The sequence below is a fragment of the Solenopsis invicta genome, chromosome 9 (genome assembly GCF_016802725.1).
Source record: "Solenopsis invicta isolate M01_SB chromosome 9, UNIL_Sinv_3.0, whole genome shotgun sequence".
NCBI lineage: Eukaryota > Metazoa > Arthropoda > Insecta > Hymenoptera > Formicidae > Solenopsis > Solenopsis invicta.
Window position 1 is genome coordinate 6,009,805 of NC_052672.1, and position 16,856 is coordinate 6,026,660.

At 29.4% G+C, this 16,856-nt stretch overlaps 3 protein-coding genes across 5 annotated transcripts in view; all 3 read right to left on the reverse strand.

Moving 5' to 3' along the window:
- The window catches only part of LOC105201065 (G-protein coupled receptor Mth), a 335,046-nt gene that overhangs the window by 270,350 nt on the left and 47,840 nt on the right, over positions 1 to 16,856 (reverse strand). The gene's annotated exons all lie outside the window — the stretch shown is intronic.
- LOC120358705 lies at positions 1,177 to 14,561 on the reverse strand. Its single transcript, XM_039453746.1, has 8 exons — positions 13,186 to 14,561; positions 8,854 to 9,204; positions 4,771 to 5,089; positions 4,160 to 4,400; positions 3,356 to 3,576; positions 3,204 to 3,282; positions 1,871 to 2,043; positions 1,177 to 1,217 (listed from the first exon to the last, which is right to left on the reverse strand). The coding sequence occupies exons 1-8, from the start codon at positions 13,456 to 13,458 to the stop codon at positions 1,177 to 1,179; spliced, it is 1,698 nt and encodes a 565-aa protein (XP_039309680.1). The 5' UTR covers positions 13,459 to 14,561.
- LOC113003390 lies at positions 10,243 to 12,032 on the reverse strand. 2 transcript variants are annotated; one of them, XM_039453788.1, is made up of 2 exons: positions 11,943 to 12,032; positions 10,243 to 11,768 (listed from the first exon to the last, which is right to left on the reverse strand). In XM_039453788.1, exon 2 carries the CDS (start codon positions 11,410 to 11,412, stop codon positions 10,468 to 10,470), a length of 945 nt encoding a protein of 314 aa, XP_039309722.1. In that variant the 5' UTR covers positions 11,413 to 11,768; positions 11,943 to 12,032; the 3' UTR covers positions 10,243 to 10,467. The 2 variants fall into 2 exon arrangements, with proteins under 2 accessions (XP_039309722.1, XP_025988378.2); XM_026132593.2 differs by having other exon boundaries at positions 11,846 to 11,965.

Sequence of the window (16,856 nt, forward strand, 5' to 3'; positions counted from 1 at the left end):
GGCGACGCCAATCAACGTCAAACTGATAATATTAGTAAATAGATCTTTTGAAATATTACAACATTAATCTGAAACACTTTTTTCTAAAATGCTTAGTTTTCGAGATATTTTGCTGTTTTGGTATTTTTTCTCCACCCTGTATACGAATTCCACTACTGTATCAAAAATGTGAACTGAACAAGAAAATTTTAGCGAAGTCCACGTGTATCTCAGAAAATCAAATTTTAGGAGATTGAACTTTTCATTGCGATATCTCCGTCCGTAGAACATGAATAGAAAAAATAAAAACATTTTTATTATACAACTTTACCCAAACTATCGTTTGAGAGTATTTAGAACTTAATCGATTCAGAAGTTATTGAAATATGATAATCTCGTGTGCTTGGAAGTTGATGACTCGTGTATAATATTTTTTTTTAATACAAAAATACAATCGTATCACGTGCTAAGTATAAACGTTATATTGTATATTAAATAATTATAAAATAAATAATTATAACATGTTTAAATTTTAAGTTTTGTATAGATTTTGGTTATACAAAAACATAAAAAAGTTATACATACGAATATCAGTTACAAAAATGATACTAATGATACTAATGTATACTACTTATTAATGATAAGTAGATATTTAATAATTAATAAATTAAATCATATTCTATTTTTATTTATTCATAATTTGTCATCAAGAACATGATCTGTCATTTGTCATCGTGAACTCTATTATTTTTAATCAAAAATGCATAATTAATTTTTGAAATTTTTATTATTTATATTTAGTTATTTATATGTAAATATGAAATTAAATAAATGGCGCGCGCGTAGCGCACGTTTGTGTTTTAGTTACTGTTAAACTTTGCATAACTCGAAATATGTATAGTCGGAGAACAATTAAATAACAAAGAAACATTCGAATATACATGCATTCGTGTAATAGAACGATTAAGTATAAAAACAATGACAAAGTGTGTGTAATTAAGTGTTAAAATGTGTCTTGAAAAAGTTGAAAAATGCTCGAAAGTAAATATATCTTATTACAATTGTCAGCTATCATTTATTGGCATATTAAGGTCATTAAAAACCGGCAGGCTATTAAACGAATAACTTCATTATTAATTGTTTGAATTTGTTACTAAAAAACGGAAATAATATGGATATCCATATTGTCCACTGTACTCATAATACCTCCTTCTCCTCTATTTTTAATGTTATGCCGTCTGAAAAATTTAATTACAGAAATGAAAAATATTTGATGTAAAATTGTTTAAATTTGAAAAGGTTGATTTGATGAAAGTTGAAAAACTATAACGTTCAATCTTTTCAATTTTTATTAAAAATAATTGTTAAAAACGTCTAAAGATTTTTATTATTAAATATATATAATAAAATGTAATTATCTTACTTTTGTAAAAAGTATTTACTTCATATAAAACAGATTAGTTATTACTTCTTATAGTTAAACGCATTTATAATTATATATTTATAATTATATTTTGTATATTGAGAAGCAATGATATAGTACTATCAATACAGTTACTTGAGATGGTTTTCAACAATTGGATTGTGACACGATGATGGACAGAAAATTTTACATTTGTTTTCTTCTTGCGATGTGATAAAGTTTGAATAAAACATAAATTTTTTGATTGCACTTCATCTGGTATTAATTCTCAACTCTTCCTAATTACTATATCTATTTATTTGCTGCTTAAATTATTATATCAAGAAGGTTAGAAAAAATATTCAACACTGTGCAGACGAGTTAACTTTCGTTACAAAAGTCAGTAATATTTCCAAGAACTTTGTTTTTAGTATTGACTAACTTATGTTATGTCATCTCTCGGAAAATTGTTATCGATTAATAACTCACATTTCATCCCACAAGAATCATTGCCAATATTGGGTATCAGATATTTTGGCAGAAAATTCGTGTTATCAGCAACGATAATGAGGATTGACAGCAGTAAAGGGATGCCCCATCCATATAAACAGTACAACAGAAATCTTTTCCTATTATTGTAGTTCTTCCTATTCTTAAAAGTTCTGTGGAGAAGATAAATTAACATTAACTTATTAAATTTTATTAAGTCCGCATTGTGTTTATACAAATGCTAAAATATTGCTTTTAATCATAGGATGCATTATTATCAGATCTATAACAATTGGGTTCGCGTTTCTTGACAAGTTTATGTCTTTATGATGTAACAATTTACCAGCAATATATCGACAACTTATATTGTAATCTGAAATCTTCATCGTCAATACGGATTCAAAATGCATGGTGTTTCTATTTAGTCATATATATAGGATCACATGTTTTTCATGTTGACAAGTAATTTTGATGTTGCTATTGGACTGGTGATATATATGTAAAATATACATATACATTGTTACCTGCTTGTTGCTTCAATGTAGATGCATTCAAATTCGCTGAAGACAAATATATGGCAAATTGCTGGCATAATAATAAGCAATCACAGATTTATGCGATTTCACTAATTAAGATACACTTTGTTACCCGGGAGAAAATAAAGCGTATAGCGTAAGTTGGAACATCGAAACGTAAAGAAAGAGTATAGAAAGAATGATGAAAGTGTAATTGAACTTTTTATAAAGTATACATTTTGGAACATCGGAGCATGTAATGCTTGTATGACGCTTGTGAAATGATTCAAGAAACTTCCTATTTTTTCCAGGGTATCTGGATATTAAACAACTTTTTCTAAATTTAACTTTTAAATATATGATGATTGCCATATCATTATAATTTTGTTGAAATACTATGTAAAAATTATATGCGATAACAGTTATTAGTATTTAAAAAGTTAACACTTTTTCGTCTACTTTTCTAAGTGTATATTCGCACAATTAAAAATTATAATTATTATCGAAACTTATAATTTAATAAATGTACTGTAGGAATAAGATTATAGCCATAAGAATAAAATTAAAAAATTATAAAATACTGGTAAACAGTTTGTGATAGATCAATGAGATAATTGAGATACCATAGAGCTAAATTAAAAAATTATTTCGTGCGATAATAAATTTTAAGTATTAAAAGTATTAAAATTATGAAATTGATTAATTCATTAATTCTTGAATTATTAATTTTCTGCACGGTAAAATAATTGTCTACTCATTTATTCATTCCTCGATTATTTCATTTGACCCAATGATGTCATTGTGTACATATGACTTACGTGATGGTCCGCCACATGTCGAAGCAAATGACGTTAAGCCAGAAAACTGTCGCATGTCCAGAAAAAAACCTGATGTAAGCTAGAAAAATATTTTTTACGTTTCTTTATCATTATTCGTATATGAATATTTCCTAAGACGTTTGTATACAAACCTAAAAATTTGCACTCTATTCTTCTTTGTTGCTTAGGTAAGACTACGTTAAACGAAATGGAAATGAATGTGAGGATGGTAGACAACAAGACATTGCTCACGTAACATATGACCATTTTTCCATGAATATTTCCATGCATATTCGGTAAGAACGCGTACACTAGCAACGTAATCAGCAGAAATACACCCTTGATGACTGTTAGGGGGAAATACGAGGCAGATCTAAACCAAAAATACATTTTAGGTTTCATAATTCGCAGGATATACAAATGCGTCACGTTTATCTTATGCTCAACAATTGATCTGACATTATTTTTATCAATTTCAGATACATTAATAATGCTTCTCCTTGTGCCGCGTGTACATACTAAAATATTTACAGCTCTTAAATATTTGAATACTTTTTAATTATACGGTGCTCGACATGTTACTACATGTTATGATTATTTGACATCGTAAAATTAAAACAAACTAAATCTATCGAATTTAACCAAATTTAAAAAAATTTGCGATGGAAGAAAAGTAATGCGCTAGCATCGATAATGAAAGTCTAATACAACACATTGAATTTTAATTAATTACTAAGAAATCAACACAAATTTACTTTTCCGGAACAAATTTCTGATATCACAAACCATTGGGAAATCCCATATTAATACAATCTGACAATTCGTTTACATCTACAGAGATATTGCTGAAAAGTGAAACTAATAATAGAATAGCAGTTGGTAAATGTACGCAAATAATAATTACATACAGTTATCACATAATACATTTTATAGCTAAGGTAATGGAAAATATATACCTTTGAATAACGTAAGTTCTAGTGTTTTGCTTTACTGTGTATTCGTCACAGTAAAGCAATTCAAAACGATAAAAGTTGTTGACTTTGTCTTCCACGACGTCGAAGCAGTGCCTGCCGTTCGTATGTCCATTTGATTTCGATGACATACGTTCTTCCCATTCATCTGGGTTCCAGAAACGGTGTATTTCTTTACACGGGGTGTATATAAAGGGGTTTATAACATTACTCCAAATCCCGTGGACTAAGTAATTAAAGAGGAGTAAGTTAATTCCGTTTCTCTGTGAGTAGAATTAACGTCGACAATTGTCAACCGTTATTTATAATCAATTAGCAATGATAGATAAGAAATGTAGTAGAGATAAAAATATAAATTTTCTCAGAAAGTAATAGAAGTGTTTAAATACCATTAGATGTAGGGTTGCTATAGTGGGGGATTTTTCTCAAAATTTAGATTCTGTTATTATCAAGTAAAACTATTTGGAAGAACAAAAAATTTATAATTTTTGGAAGAAGAAAATGTAAGGATCTTTAATATTTGCATTTTCCCAGAAATTCCCCGTAATATAATAAAAGTTTGAGGAAATCAGTTTAGTAACTCTGATTAGAAATACCTTTGGTCGTGTTGAAAGTGAACGACTTCGTCTGACTCATGGCGTTTGCAAGAGCATTGTAAAATTTTTCGGATTTATTAGGTCCAGAGAGCGTATTGCAATCAATTAATGTGATATTTTCATATTTTAAAAAATGAAGATGTTCATCTTCGGAACAACACTTTCTGATACAAGCGTTTTTGTCGCAGAATTCCGGTTTTCTGCAGATACGGACTGCCAAACTTCGTTTAACTGCAAATTCTGACATCATCTCGATACAAATGTTATCCCCAATAACAGGTTCCTCTTTGACAACATTGTTGAGCTCTGGAACCTTCACCTGTTAAGTTATTTGATTCATCTACTGTTTTAATTCACATCGACACATCTATAAGGTGTATGTTTCTCTTTCAAAAGGCACAAATGATTTATTATATAAATTATCTTACATATCACTGTATTTATTCTATTACTGACATATTACAGGCAATCATCAGAATTGTATTAACTAGGCCTGCATATGTAGGCAAATTAATACCTTCACTTTGTGACAACATTAAGTAAAAGCTTGCCAACAACTTGTTGGCCACTTTAAAAACATTATCATCAAAATGTGTGCTGTTATGATGATGCCACAAAAATTTATAGAATTAGACAATACTGCTAACGCGAAATAAAGTTACTGTTTTCTAACCGGCAATATATGCATACATTTAATTTACAATTAAAACTAGATCGCGTTTTGTGTACATATAATACAATTAAAGACAAGATATGCTTTGTATAATGTCACAGCAAGATCATGTCATTGAAATAATGAAGCGACCTTTAGCACATTGGACAAATTAGTGCACCTCATGTGTGTTGTGAACTTGTTATCAATTTTCCGACATCGAAATCTAATGGAACTGAGTTAGCAACAAGAGAGCAAAGATATATCATCAGTCAATGAAGATTTTACATGATTGCAAAACAACAGTCACATTTGTATACATTTATATACATTTATACATTGTCATCGGTGATGCTTTGTCATTTCGGTATATTCAAAATAGTTAAATATAAATACGTGTTAAACTGCCACAGCATTTAAAGCAATCACAGATTTGTGGGATTTTGCTTAAACGCGTGGTTAACTAGGATCATGTGAGGTGTTTACAAATTTTTTGCTGCAAAAAGGATTATGATACATCTGTAATATAAGATAAAGTATACAACATCTGCGAAAAAATTATATACTGAATCCTTGAAAAATAAGAGGACTTTTATTTCTCGATCTGAGAATAGTGTAAAACAAACGAGCATCGATCTGAAAGTTAAGTTTTTTTTCTATCTGCAATGGTTCAACTCACTAGAAAAATATTTAATCTCTTCAGCAAAATTTGTTTAATTTAGACATTTTTAAAACAATCAAAAACTTTTTTATATAACAAATATTTAATTACTTCTGCAAAATACAAAGTATAGAAATGCTTTTATATACATATAATATTAACTAAATAATTATGTGTGGTACATTTTAACAAAAATAACCTCAATTAAGGTAAATATATGAAATTACGCCACATTAAGCAAGAACTAATTTTTGACAAATTATTTAAAAAATAATAATGAATAATGTTCGATAAGACTGTAAATATTATCTAAAGTTAATAGTTAACTTTAAATTAATAAAAACGTATATAAAAATTGAAAATAAACATGAATATGTTTATGTACAAAAGAATTAAGCGTGGATTGCAAATATACTGAGTTCCGCCAGATTTTTCCGATTTAGGCCACTAATATATACCAAATGACGTCACACTGTCCGTGTGTTTACTACCCTTATTATATTTTCCAAAAACTTATGCAATACTAATACAATTTTGTATTACAATCAAAAGTATTTTATTTTACAATTTACACGTTACATTGTTACAACAATTGTAACAACAATTTAAGAATAAATTTAGTCATGGATAAAGTGACAAATTTTTGACATGGGTTTTTGGGAATCGTTTTTCACAAAAAATCACATTATGCGCAATTACTTTCTTTGATGGAATAACTTCATACACTTTGTCGACTGTTTTCCGATAATGTTTACTCTTACAAAAATAATTCACCGTTTTTGACTTGTTTTTAGCACTCGAAAACGATCAATTTGAGTGGTGAAAACGTGCAATCCGCTCGATGAGTATGATCCGTTTTTAAGTCGCAAACAGGTAATTTTCCGAAAAAATGAGTGCTTAAAATGGATTGCATACGAGTATATCCGAGTAGTAATAACGTATAGTTGAGTACAAAGTATGAGTATTTTTGAGTGGTAAAAACGTATTCAGCTACGAGTACAAAATACTCATTTAGCACTCACAAGCACTCACATTGCACATTTTGAAAAATAAAACAATTCAATAAAAATTATTAATTAATCTATAATTATTAAAATTTTTATAAATCATGCTATTTTACAATGTGCAATGTGAATGCTATATATTTTATATTTACACACATAGTTATTATTTGAAAAACGTATACATATACAATTTCGTGTATGTGTGATTTTTGTAGATGTATACATTTTCAAATAATTGCCATAACAATTTTGATATATAGATAATATTTGAATGTGTAATTAAACCAACTTAGCAATTATAATTTTTATTATTATTATACAAAGTAAACATTTTTATTTCTATACAAATAACCAAAAATAATTATATTACGATTTTTAATAACAAATAAAATATTTTTAAAATCCATATTAATTCCTTAAAAATGTTTTTAATGTTACGATGTTTACTTTAGAATTTTCTTCATTTAGAAGACAGCGATAATGAATTTTAAAATAAACCGTGATAGTCTTGCAACTAAACTTAGTGTGACAAATTAAGTTCTAAATTAATAGAAAAGTTTATATAAACCAAAGAACAATTAGAGATATATAAAAATAACGAAACAAATATTATACATCAAAGATAGCGGTTCAGAGGGATTTATATGTTGAAGTTGGCACAGGCATAGATAAATTGTCATTGGAATAATGATGATATTCGCCACTATCAATACAATTGATGTTTTCAAAAATTGATTTTACTATTATTTATTCTCCTTCAAGCAATACAACTTTTATCTATATTTTTAATTCAACTATCTTGCAAAAATATAAAGAATAATAGAATAAAACAAGATACTCCATGTACACACCAAAAAGACATTGCACTATAAACGTTCGATGCTTTCTCACGAATACTTAAATATTGCGTTGTGCCACTTATTTATAAATTAATTGAGAGTAAGTACTAATATAATTAATATAAATATAATTAAAGTTAAGAGAAATCAGCAAATATCAAGAGGCGCGGTCGCGCCAAATGAACGCATTAGCGAGTTTTATTTTATCCTACTTTTGTGAGTAAAAGAACGTATAAATAACGGGGTGTCACTCATCAACTGGAAAATGAGTATTGAAAACGGACAATCCACTTGGTCTTCCCTTTCGTGAGAAAAAGAGGAACGTATTAACGTATTGTCACTCATCAACTAAAAAATGAGTATTGAAAACGGACAATATACTCAAAAATATTCGTAAGCCTACTCGTGTATACTCATCATCTTCCTTCACAATAGACTGCGAGTGCAAGAAACGGGCATAAAAATGATGAAACGGGCTAAAAACGGGCTAAAAATGGTCCATATGAGGTGTAAACATGGTGAATTATTTTTGTAAGGGTAGATATTTTTAATCATTCGTGTTTTATTATGGATACAAAACAAATTGCGGCGTCATTTGGACCATTGGCGTAATTTTGTACATTTAATTTGTATAACTTGTACTAAAGGTACTAAATTTTTTTATTTTAGAGTATTTTACTTGCTAACAAAAGCACTTATGATTCAGCAATCATTTGTGAATGTGTACTTTATTCGTGCATAAAAGTAAAAAAACGGAATATTAAAAGCAATATTATGCAATGAAATGTTATGTAAAACTGAAATTTTGTTTTTTTAATTACTAATTGTTAACTTAGTTAAAAAAATTAAATTTTTAGAATACTCATAATAATAGTTGATATGCAATACTTTCAAAAATGATCTTAGAAGGTCTAATTCCTTGCTCACCGAATATGTATTGTTCCGTAGAAAGATTTCGTTTTCGTTAATTTCATAGTTAACGATCGGCCCTTGGCATTCAGGTGGACCATGAGTGAGTATCACTGCACTTTCTGCGTCACTCAATCTATTTAGCAAAAATGCTCCAAGACTCTGTGTTTCGTTTAACTGGGTCACACATGTCTTTATGCGTCTGTCGAATATTGTATCGCCAAAGCAGCATCTTCTGATGTGTAAGAACTGTTCAAAGGATGCGTTAATTGTTTTCACTTGTTGGTCCTTATTTGATCGACAGTGATGAATTATTATTATGGGTTCGTATGCATTTTCTGTGTAAAATAATTCAAAGCAAGCTGGCACCTACAAACAATTTGTAAATTATTAAGCAAAGGCCACTCGCTTTTAACCTCATTTAAATAATTGCGGTTAATATCATTTTTCCTTAGTTATATGATTAGGATAGTATACAAAGTGTGGATACTATTATTTTGCTTCTAAATGATATAAATAGATATACCGAGTATAAACGAGACAGGAAAGCATTTAATATTGTTGTGCCCGTTCGGCCGAGCTTGAGAAGCTGGTCGAAGGAAGATCTATCGATCAGACAGAAGAAGCGCGGCCGGCTTTGGTTCTTTTTCGGGACGCGGAGTTGTCAAGCGATTTTGAAATAATTCCGCTACAAATTTATTGTACATAGAGATCTAATTAAAGTCAGTGTTCTTTTTTATAAAAGAGTGCCTGGTCATTTCGTGTTGTGCGTACGCGCCTTCCTTCGCGAGAGTCTTGCGTGCTCGTTTCGTCGAGTAAGGGAGGGTGGGGCACATAGTGACAGTTTTGGGAAATTCGTTATCAAAGTCCATTTTTTAAGTTGGTAGTCAAATATTTTGATTTGTACATTTTCGTTTAACCTTTATAAACACAATCTGTCTTTTATATTAATATTATGAGCCGTATTTAAGGAAAGATACGTCGTCAAAAAGATCTTTGCATTTGTCACTACGTACCCCAGGCTGGGGTACATAGTGACAATTTCGGAGGCAGATAGTGACAACTCCATTATCATTAAAATCAGAGACTGCAAGATATCACTAAACTTTTTATTAAATACCATAGGTATTATATTAACGTATGTAACATTAAAAAAATAAATTTGAAGAAAAAAACTACAAACATTTTAAAAATTATTTATTAAAATAAAGAAATATGCTTTCTATCTGAAATAAATAAATTTTAAATTAGGTTTAATGTCGGTGTGAAAGAGATACACATACATAAATTTATATAATTTATTTAACATATCATTTTCAAGCAAAAGATATGGCTGCCTATTACAGTCAGATCTCAAAATTAATGAAAATATTGCTGGCAGCAAAATATATCTTTTTATAATATCTTTTTAAACTATATTTTTTAAATATATCATTATAAAACAAACTCTCTTTGGTTTTGCTTAAACATATAAAGATCACTGCAGATCACAGAAAAAAAATTATCACAAGTACTGGATAGAAATATGTAACATTAGTAGGTAATACGATCGTTATTATCTCCAGGCTTCCAAACCGATTTTTCTTTATAATATTCTCTACAAAAAACTTGCTTTCTTTAGTCTTAATGACACTAAGATAAATTCTCCTTTTTCTGAAATTTTTTCATGTTATCATTATCAAAACATATATTCTTTTTCACCTTTTTTTGTCCTTTCTGATTTTTCTTAGTTTCTACTGTTTTTTGTTCTTGTCTTTTTCTTCTTTCTTCAGCTTTGTTTTTCTTTAATTCTTTTTCGTTTTCTCGCTGAGCTATTTCATTTTTTTCAGGCGTATTAGTTGCTATCATGCATCTTCCTTTTCGTTTATTCCTTCGCTTATTTTCTTGCTGTTTTGCTTTTGGTAAACCTCGAATATCTGCTGGACCACGAAAAGAAGGCTCATTTGAAGAGGAAGCAGATGGATATTCACTGACATTAACATTGATATCAAATTTATTTGTGTTGATTCCTTCTTCAGTGATATCAACAAGAATGTTAGTAGGTGTCATTATTTCAGGAGAGGAAATGGAATCTGCCTTAGAAGAATCAGGCTTTTCTGTTATACTAGCCATGATAAAATCAGATTCTTGAAATACATTCCTATTGAATGGGAAGATTCCAGTTGTTTCAAAACTCTTTATGATATTATGAGGAGTTACTGCTTTGCAGAGTGCCTCTTTGACAAAACCAGCTATGCGATATAATGTAGGAGGACTAGCAGGATTATTCATAAGATATGAATTAATAGCGTTATCATAATGAACCTTAAATGGACCAAAGATTCCCACATCTAGAGGCTGAAGTCTGTGAGTGCAGTGAGGAGGAAAAGTAAATATTACCACGCCATTTTCTTTTGCAAGATTTAAAGTCTTTGTAGAAAAATGAGTTTCCACGTTATCCAACAATAAAAGAGTAGGATTTTGCTTAGATGATTTAGTGCAATTGATGAAGTGCTCCATAACATGGAAAAATGATTCTTTTGTCATGTACCCCTTTTCATTTTCTAATCCAAGAGATCCAGGAAAAGCGTTTATCATTAAGTCTGGTATACGTTTCTTTCAAGGAAATATAAGCATAGGAGGTAAAACAACACCGAAAGCACCAATAATAACGCATGTAGTAACAGATGTCCCTCTCTCTGCGCCCTTTATTTAATGAACTTGTTTTACACCCTTTGGTGAGACGATTTTTCTCTGATTTTGGACAGTTGAAGTGCACGTTTCATCCAAATTATAAATTCGAGATCCATTCTTGAATGAATCACTCCTTAAAAGTACTTCTTCTAATTTGTTGAAGAATATTTCAACGTTAGTCTTATTGAAAGCCATTGCCCTTGCAATACTATAAGCTTCTGGCACTCTTATTGAAATAACTGGATGACGTTTTTTAAAGCCTATAATAAAAAAGATAACATGGATACATTACATTAAGTGGCTAATGTAAAATTTTTAAAGACTAATAAAAATATACCGTGAAACCAATCTATTCCGGCTTTGCATTCCTTTTTCCAATTTTCTAGTATTGGTAAGTTATTTTCTACAGCAACTTGCCAAGCTAGCTCTCTTACCATATGAACTGTAAGCCCATAACCCATTTGAGCTACCTGCATGCAGTATTGGACAATACTCTCTTCAATTTCTTTAGTGAAGATACATCTGGATTGGTAACTCAAATTAAAAGATTTAGCAGAATTAGGATTCTCTTTTAATTTTGAGTAAACTCGATACAGTGTTTGACGATTTATGCCGATATGCGAGGCAGTATCTCTAATATCCATCCTGCTTTTAATAACTAGATGCCAGCTTCAAGTTTATCAGAGCTTGTTGTTTTCCTTTCTGTTTTTTTTTAATATGTTCTTACCATGTTGATTTGGTAAAAAAAAGCATTTTAAGATCCAGTGGCTATAGAATTATTCATATAAATATTAATCAACAGTTTCTTAAGCAGGAATCTCAGATTACGGATCCTGTCTCATGCTTGTATGCAGCATACGATAGAATTCGCAATCTGGGATCTCTATTTTGAAGTAATTATCAGTTTAAAGGTCTCACCTCCGATTTTGATCAATTTCCACTTAATCTGCGTTTTCGTACGAAACGAAGAATCTGGCAGAAAAAGTGTCGCTCTGTCCCTTGAAGCGATATATTAATCGTTGATGTTGACAATAGTACAGGTTAGAAAATCTGTCATATCACCGACGTGCAGCGCTATGCGAGTCCTATGGCTAGATGCGCATGTGCAGTGTCGTCACTATGTGCCCCGTCAAAAACTGTCACTATCTGCCCCGAAGGTCGATAAGCATTACAAAAGCAATAGAAATTATACCAAGGCTCAAATAATTTTGCTACACATGTCAAAAGTACGAGAAATAAGTAAACATGCTACCACAAACAGCATTTAAACTAAAATTTTTCATTAATATTGAAATTCTGCCATTTAACTGTTAAAAAAAATGCAATTTATACCTGATTTTGGTGAACTCAAAACTTTAGAGCCTATAACGACGGCATATTTTCTATCATAGCGCCATTGTTTTATCGACAAATTTCTTTATACATTTAAAACTTTTTATTTTTGTATATAGATAGCAATGGGACTAAAGAAGTAGCGCTGAGCGATGTTTTGTCACTATGTGCCCCTGTCACCTAGTGCCCCACCCTCCCTTACAACAATATTTTCCCTAGGTTTCTTTTTATTATTTTCTTTATTATTTTCTTTCTACTGCTTATAAAATTTAACTTCTATTCTGTCAATCATGACATTGTAATCTTAAAGTTATAGATAATAACATCAATTTAAATTCAATTTACCTCTAAGATAGTGTTAGATTCGAGATCGTCAAGTGGCGTTGTCACAAGATCCTCAGGTTTGTTGCACTGAGGAATTCCTGGGAACTCATTGGTAATGTTCCAATAGTGAGAATAAACCTCTATCGCGAATGTCGGCATTAATTTACATATAGTGGAATTGAATACAAACATCTCTCCTGGTGGGCAACATTTCATCAGTTGCCATTCGAATGATGCTCTTATCAAGGATAATACCAGGCCGAATAAAGCAAACTTTGTTGTAAACATAGTCATGTCTACCTATAATTATTCATTTATTTAATGCAAATTATATATTTTTTCTATTATTATTGCTAATTTGAATTTAATGTCACGTTTTAATTAATGCGCCCTGATTATTATTTTGTTTGAATTGCAGTTTACATTTCGAAAACATTTCTACTTTATACTTTAAATCCGTTTTTCTTTACGTTCATTTTAGTTTTACTAAAGATATAATTCACTTGTCCATGAATAACATAGCCTTTTTTACTCTTCTTCATAAAGAATTTCTTTAGGCTTTCCTCGTTCTATTATTATTTTAAGTCTATTTAAGTATTTAAATCAATTCTCTTAATTGCTTAAATTTTAAACCGCCACTTTATTGCAAGTTTTATGCACAACTATTTTAATGCTTTCTGGTACTCAATTCTATTTCTGCGTTTCGTCTGTTCGTATGTCTGATATTCACCTGGACAGTAATAGTTGCTATCTGTTTAATAATAATTTGGATTTTTATGCTTCTATTCAGATCATTCTGAGCAGAAATTTATTACAACTTTAGATTACTTACTTGGTATCAAATTATTCTTACGTGATACGTGATTATTAAAATTTTAAATCCAAAAGATCAGTATTCAATATTTATTTTTTCTTTTTAGCGAAGAGATTATTCTGATTTATAAGTTATGATGTTTTTATAAGGCAATTTTTTATATATATCTCACTATATGCTTGTACCACTTATTTTGGAAATTTACAAAAAATTTGAGATAAGAATTTATTTAACGTATCGCAATAAAAATTAGCAGTAAATTAATAGAATAACTTATTTGTTCCTAGCCCTCGTTTGAAAAATTGCGATCCTGCTCAATCATTTCTTTGACATTTATACGCCCTATTTACACACTCTTCTCGATGTGACACAACCGAATAGATCAGTATGAAAGAGTGAATTGTGAATAATTAAGAGCTTTCTTAATTTTAACGCCTCAGTATAATACCAATTTATTTTTGTAAGTCTATCCTCCTCACTCTTCCACTTTGCGGAGTTAAAAAAAAATACCTCAGAATTACATAAGCAGCATCGAGAAAAATTTTTTTGAATTAAGAAATACATTTTCCTTTAAAACCATATATTTTGATGAAACATTTATTCGTTCTGTGTATGTAAAAATATTTACTTTAAGAAAATAGATGTATTACATTAAGTATGTAATTTTGAATTATTATATTTTTTACATTTAAATAATGATTTTACAAATAAACTAATATTATTATTAATCTTAATTAAATTGCGTAATGTCAATTTATCAAAAAGACAGAAAAAAGCAATAATCTAGATGTTGGTGTAAAAATATAATTATAACGAAGAGCTTTTATATGTACTTGTACATACGTTTCGGGCTTACTTGCCTCTAAAGACTGATCAATTAGTCATGCCGTAGGCATACAGGGTATTACGGAAACCATAACAAAAAAATTAGACAACAATTATTCATTTGGATATCGCTGTGTCAATAAACTAAACAGATTTGTTAAAGTACGGTATTCCATACTTAGATAACAATAATATTGTTTATAAATTAGATTGTAACAAGTGTGATGCTTCATAGTCAAACAAAAAAACAATTAAAAACTCGAATAAAAGAACAACATCAAATTAGCTCCGGATAAACACTTAGTTTTCTCGGATCATCTAATGTGATCACAATTTCGATTGGGAGCACGCTTCTCTTTTAAACAAAGAAAATCTAATTGCCAAAAACGACTTGTTTCCAAAATAATGCATATCAGAGAACAAAAGAATACTATAAATCTTATGAAGAACACAGAACTGTTAGACAAATATCTTGACACCTTCGAAACGTTATGATAATAGTAATGAATTTTCCATACGAAATATCAATAACAAACGTGACTAAATACAAGATAACGGTATATACACTTGAAAACAGCAGTCTTTCTCATTTCATCTCATCTCGGAGAGACGTTGTTATTTCTGTGCAAGAACCAAAACGTTTACTTCGCCTATAAATCTTTTCTTTCTCTTGTTATATGTAAGTGTAAGACATCGTGCATTTGTTATGATTTTTCAATAATTTATTTGTTTTGTGACACGTTTTAATTTATTTAAGACGACCCCGTTACTATAATCAGCAATGTTTGCAACGTTTCGACGGACGGATTGCTACTGATAATGAGTTTTCTAATTGGAGGATGCGTGTCCACGCCTTTGACTCAAAAAATAAAAAACAATCTTATTTACGTAAGCGTTAACCTGCGGATGAACCAATCGTTTTCTGATTGTTATTAAATTTCTCACGTTTTGGATAATGTAATATTATCGTTTAAATTGCAGATAAGTCGATCTTTGTTGTCCGTTTTATTTTAATACACTTAATGTAATTTCCATATGTTGATAAAAGGCAAGTAAGCTCAAAAGATACATATAAAAACTCTTCGTTATAATTATATTTTTACACCAATATCTAGAGTATCGCTCTTTCCTGACCTTTTAACAAATTGACATTGCGTATGCATATATAGAGCTAGAATTATACTTGTTATTTAATTAAATTGTTTTTTTAAATTAAAAAGTATAATTATTTTGAATATAAAAATAAACTAAAAGTAAACATTTTCCAGAACTATAATAAAAAATTACTTGGATAAAAACTATTTTTTTATTTGTTTACAATAAGACCATATACTAATTTACAATAAATTTATTATTCTAGCAATATTTATGATTTTATTAAATGCATATATTTCGTTCTTTGATCTGTAATTTTTTTATAGGAATAAGAGGCCATATGTTTTTTTTATGTTTATCCCTTATTTTCAAGAGAGAAACATTTTTAAAGTATAATTAATCTTAACTTATTTTTTAATATTACTTTATTTTCCAATTTTAATAAGCATTTTTATTTAATTTTTAAGTTTGTAGAGTGTGTATCTTTTTAGTTTTAAGCAGTTTACTTTTAAATACCACACTTCTTTTAAATTGTATTTCATAAAAGACACTACTATCCCGTTAAAGACTTGCAATGCTTTTTAATTCGTGTTATCATAAATTTACATACTGCTCGGTGAAGGGTAATTTATTATTTTGAAAGAACATGCTAATTTCTACAAACTGCTAGAGCAGACGGATAATGTTTATGAATACAATTTGTTTGTGATGATAAATGTTTTTATAATGTTTTAAAATTTATAAAACCATCAGGCTATCACATCAAGCGAATCAATAAAACATCTAGAGAATTGTTTTACATATAACAAACTATGATGTCTTATTAGTCGTTGAACCGCATATTCACAAACAATGAGTTTAAAAGTTTTGAAGAATGAATATTATCGAACATTTTGATCGCGGTTGATTGTATCAATATAAAATTACTTTTTCAAAAAAGGTAAAAAAAAGCGTCAAG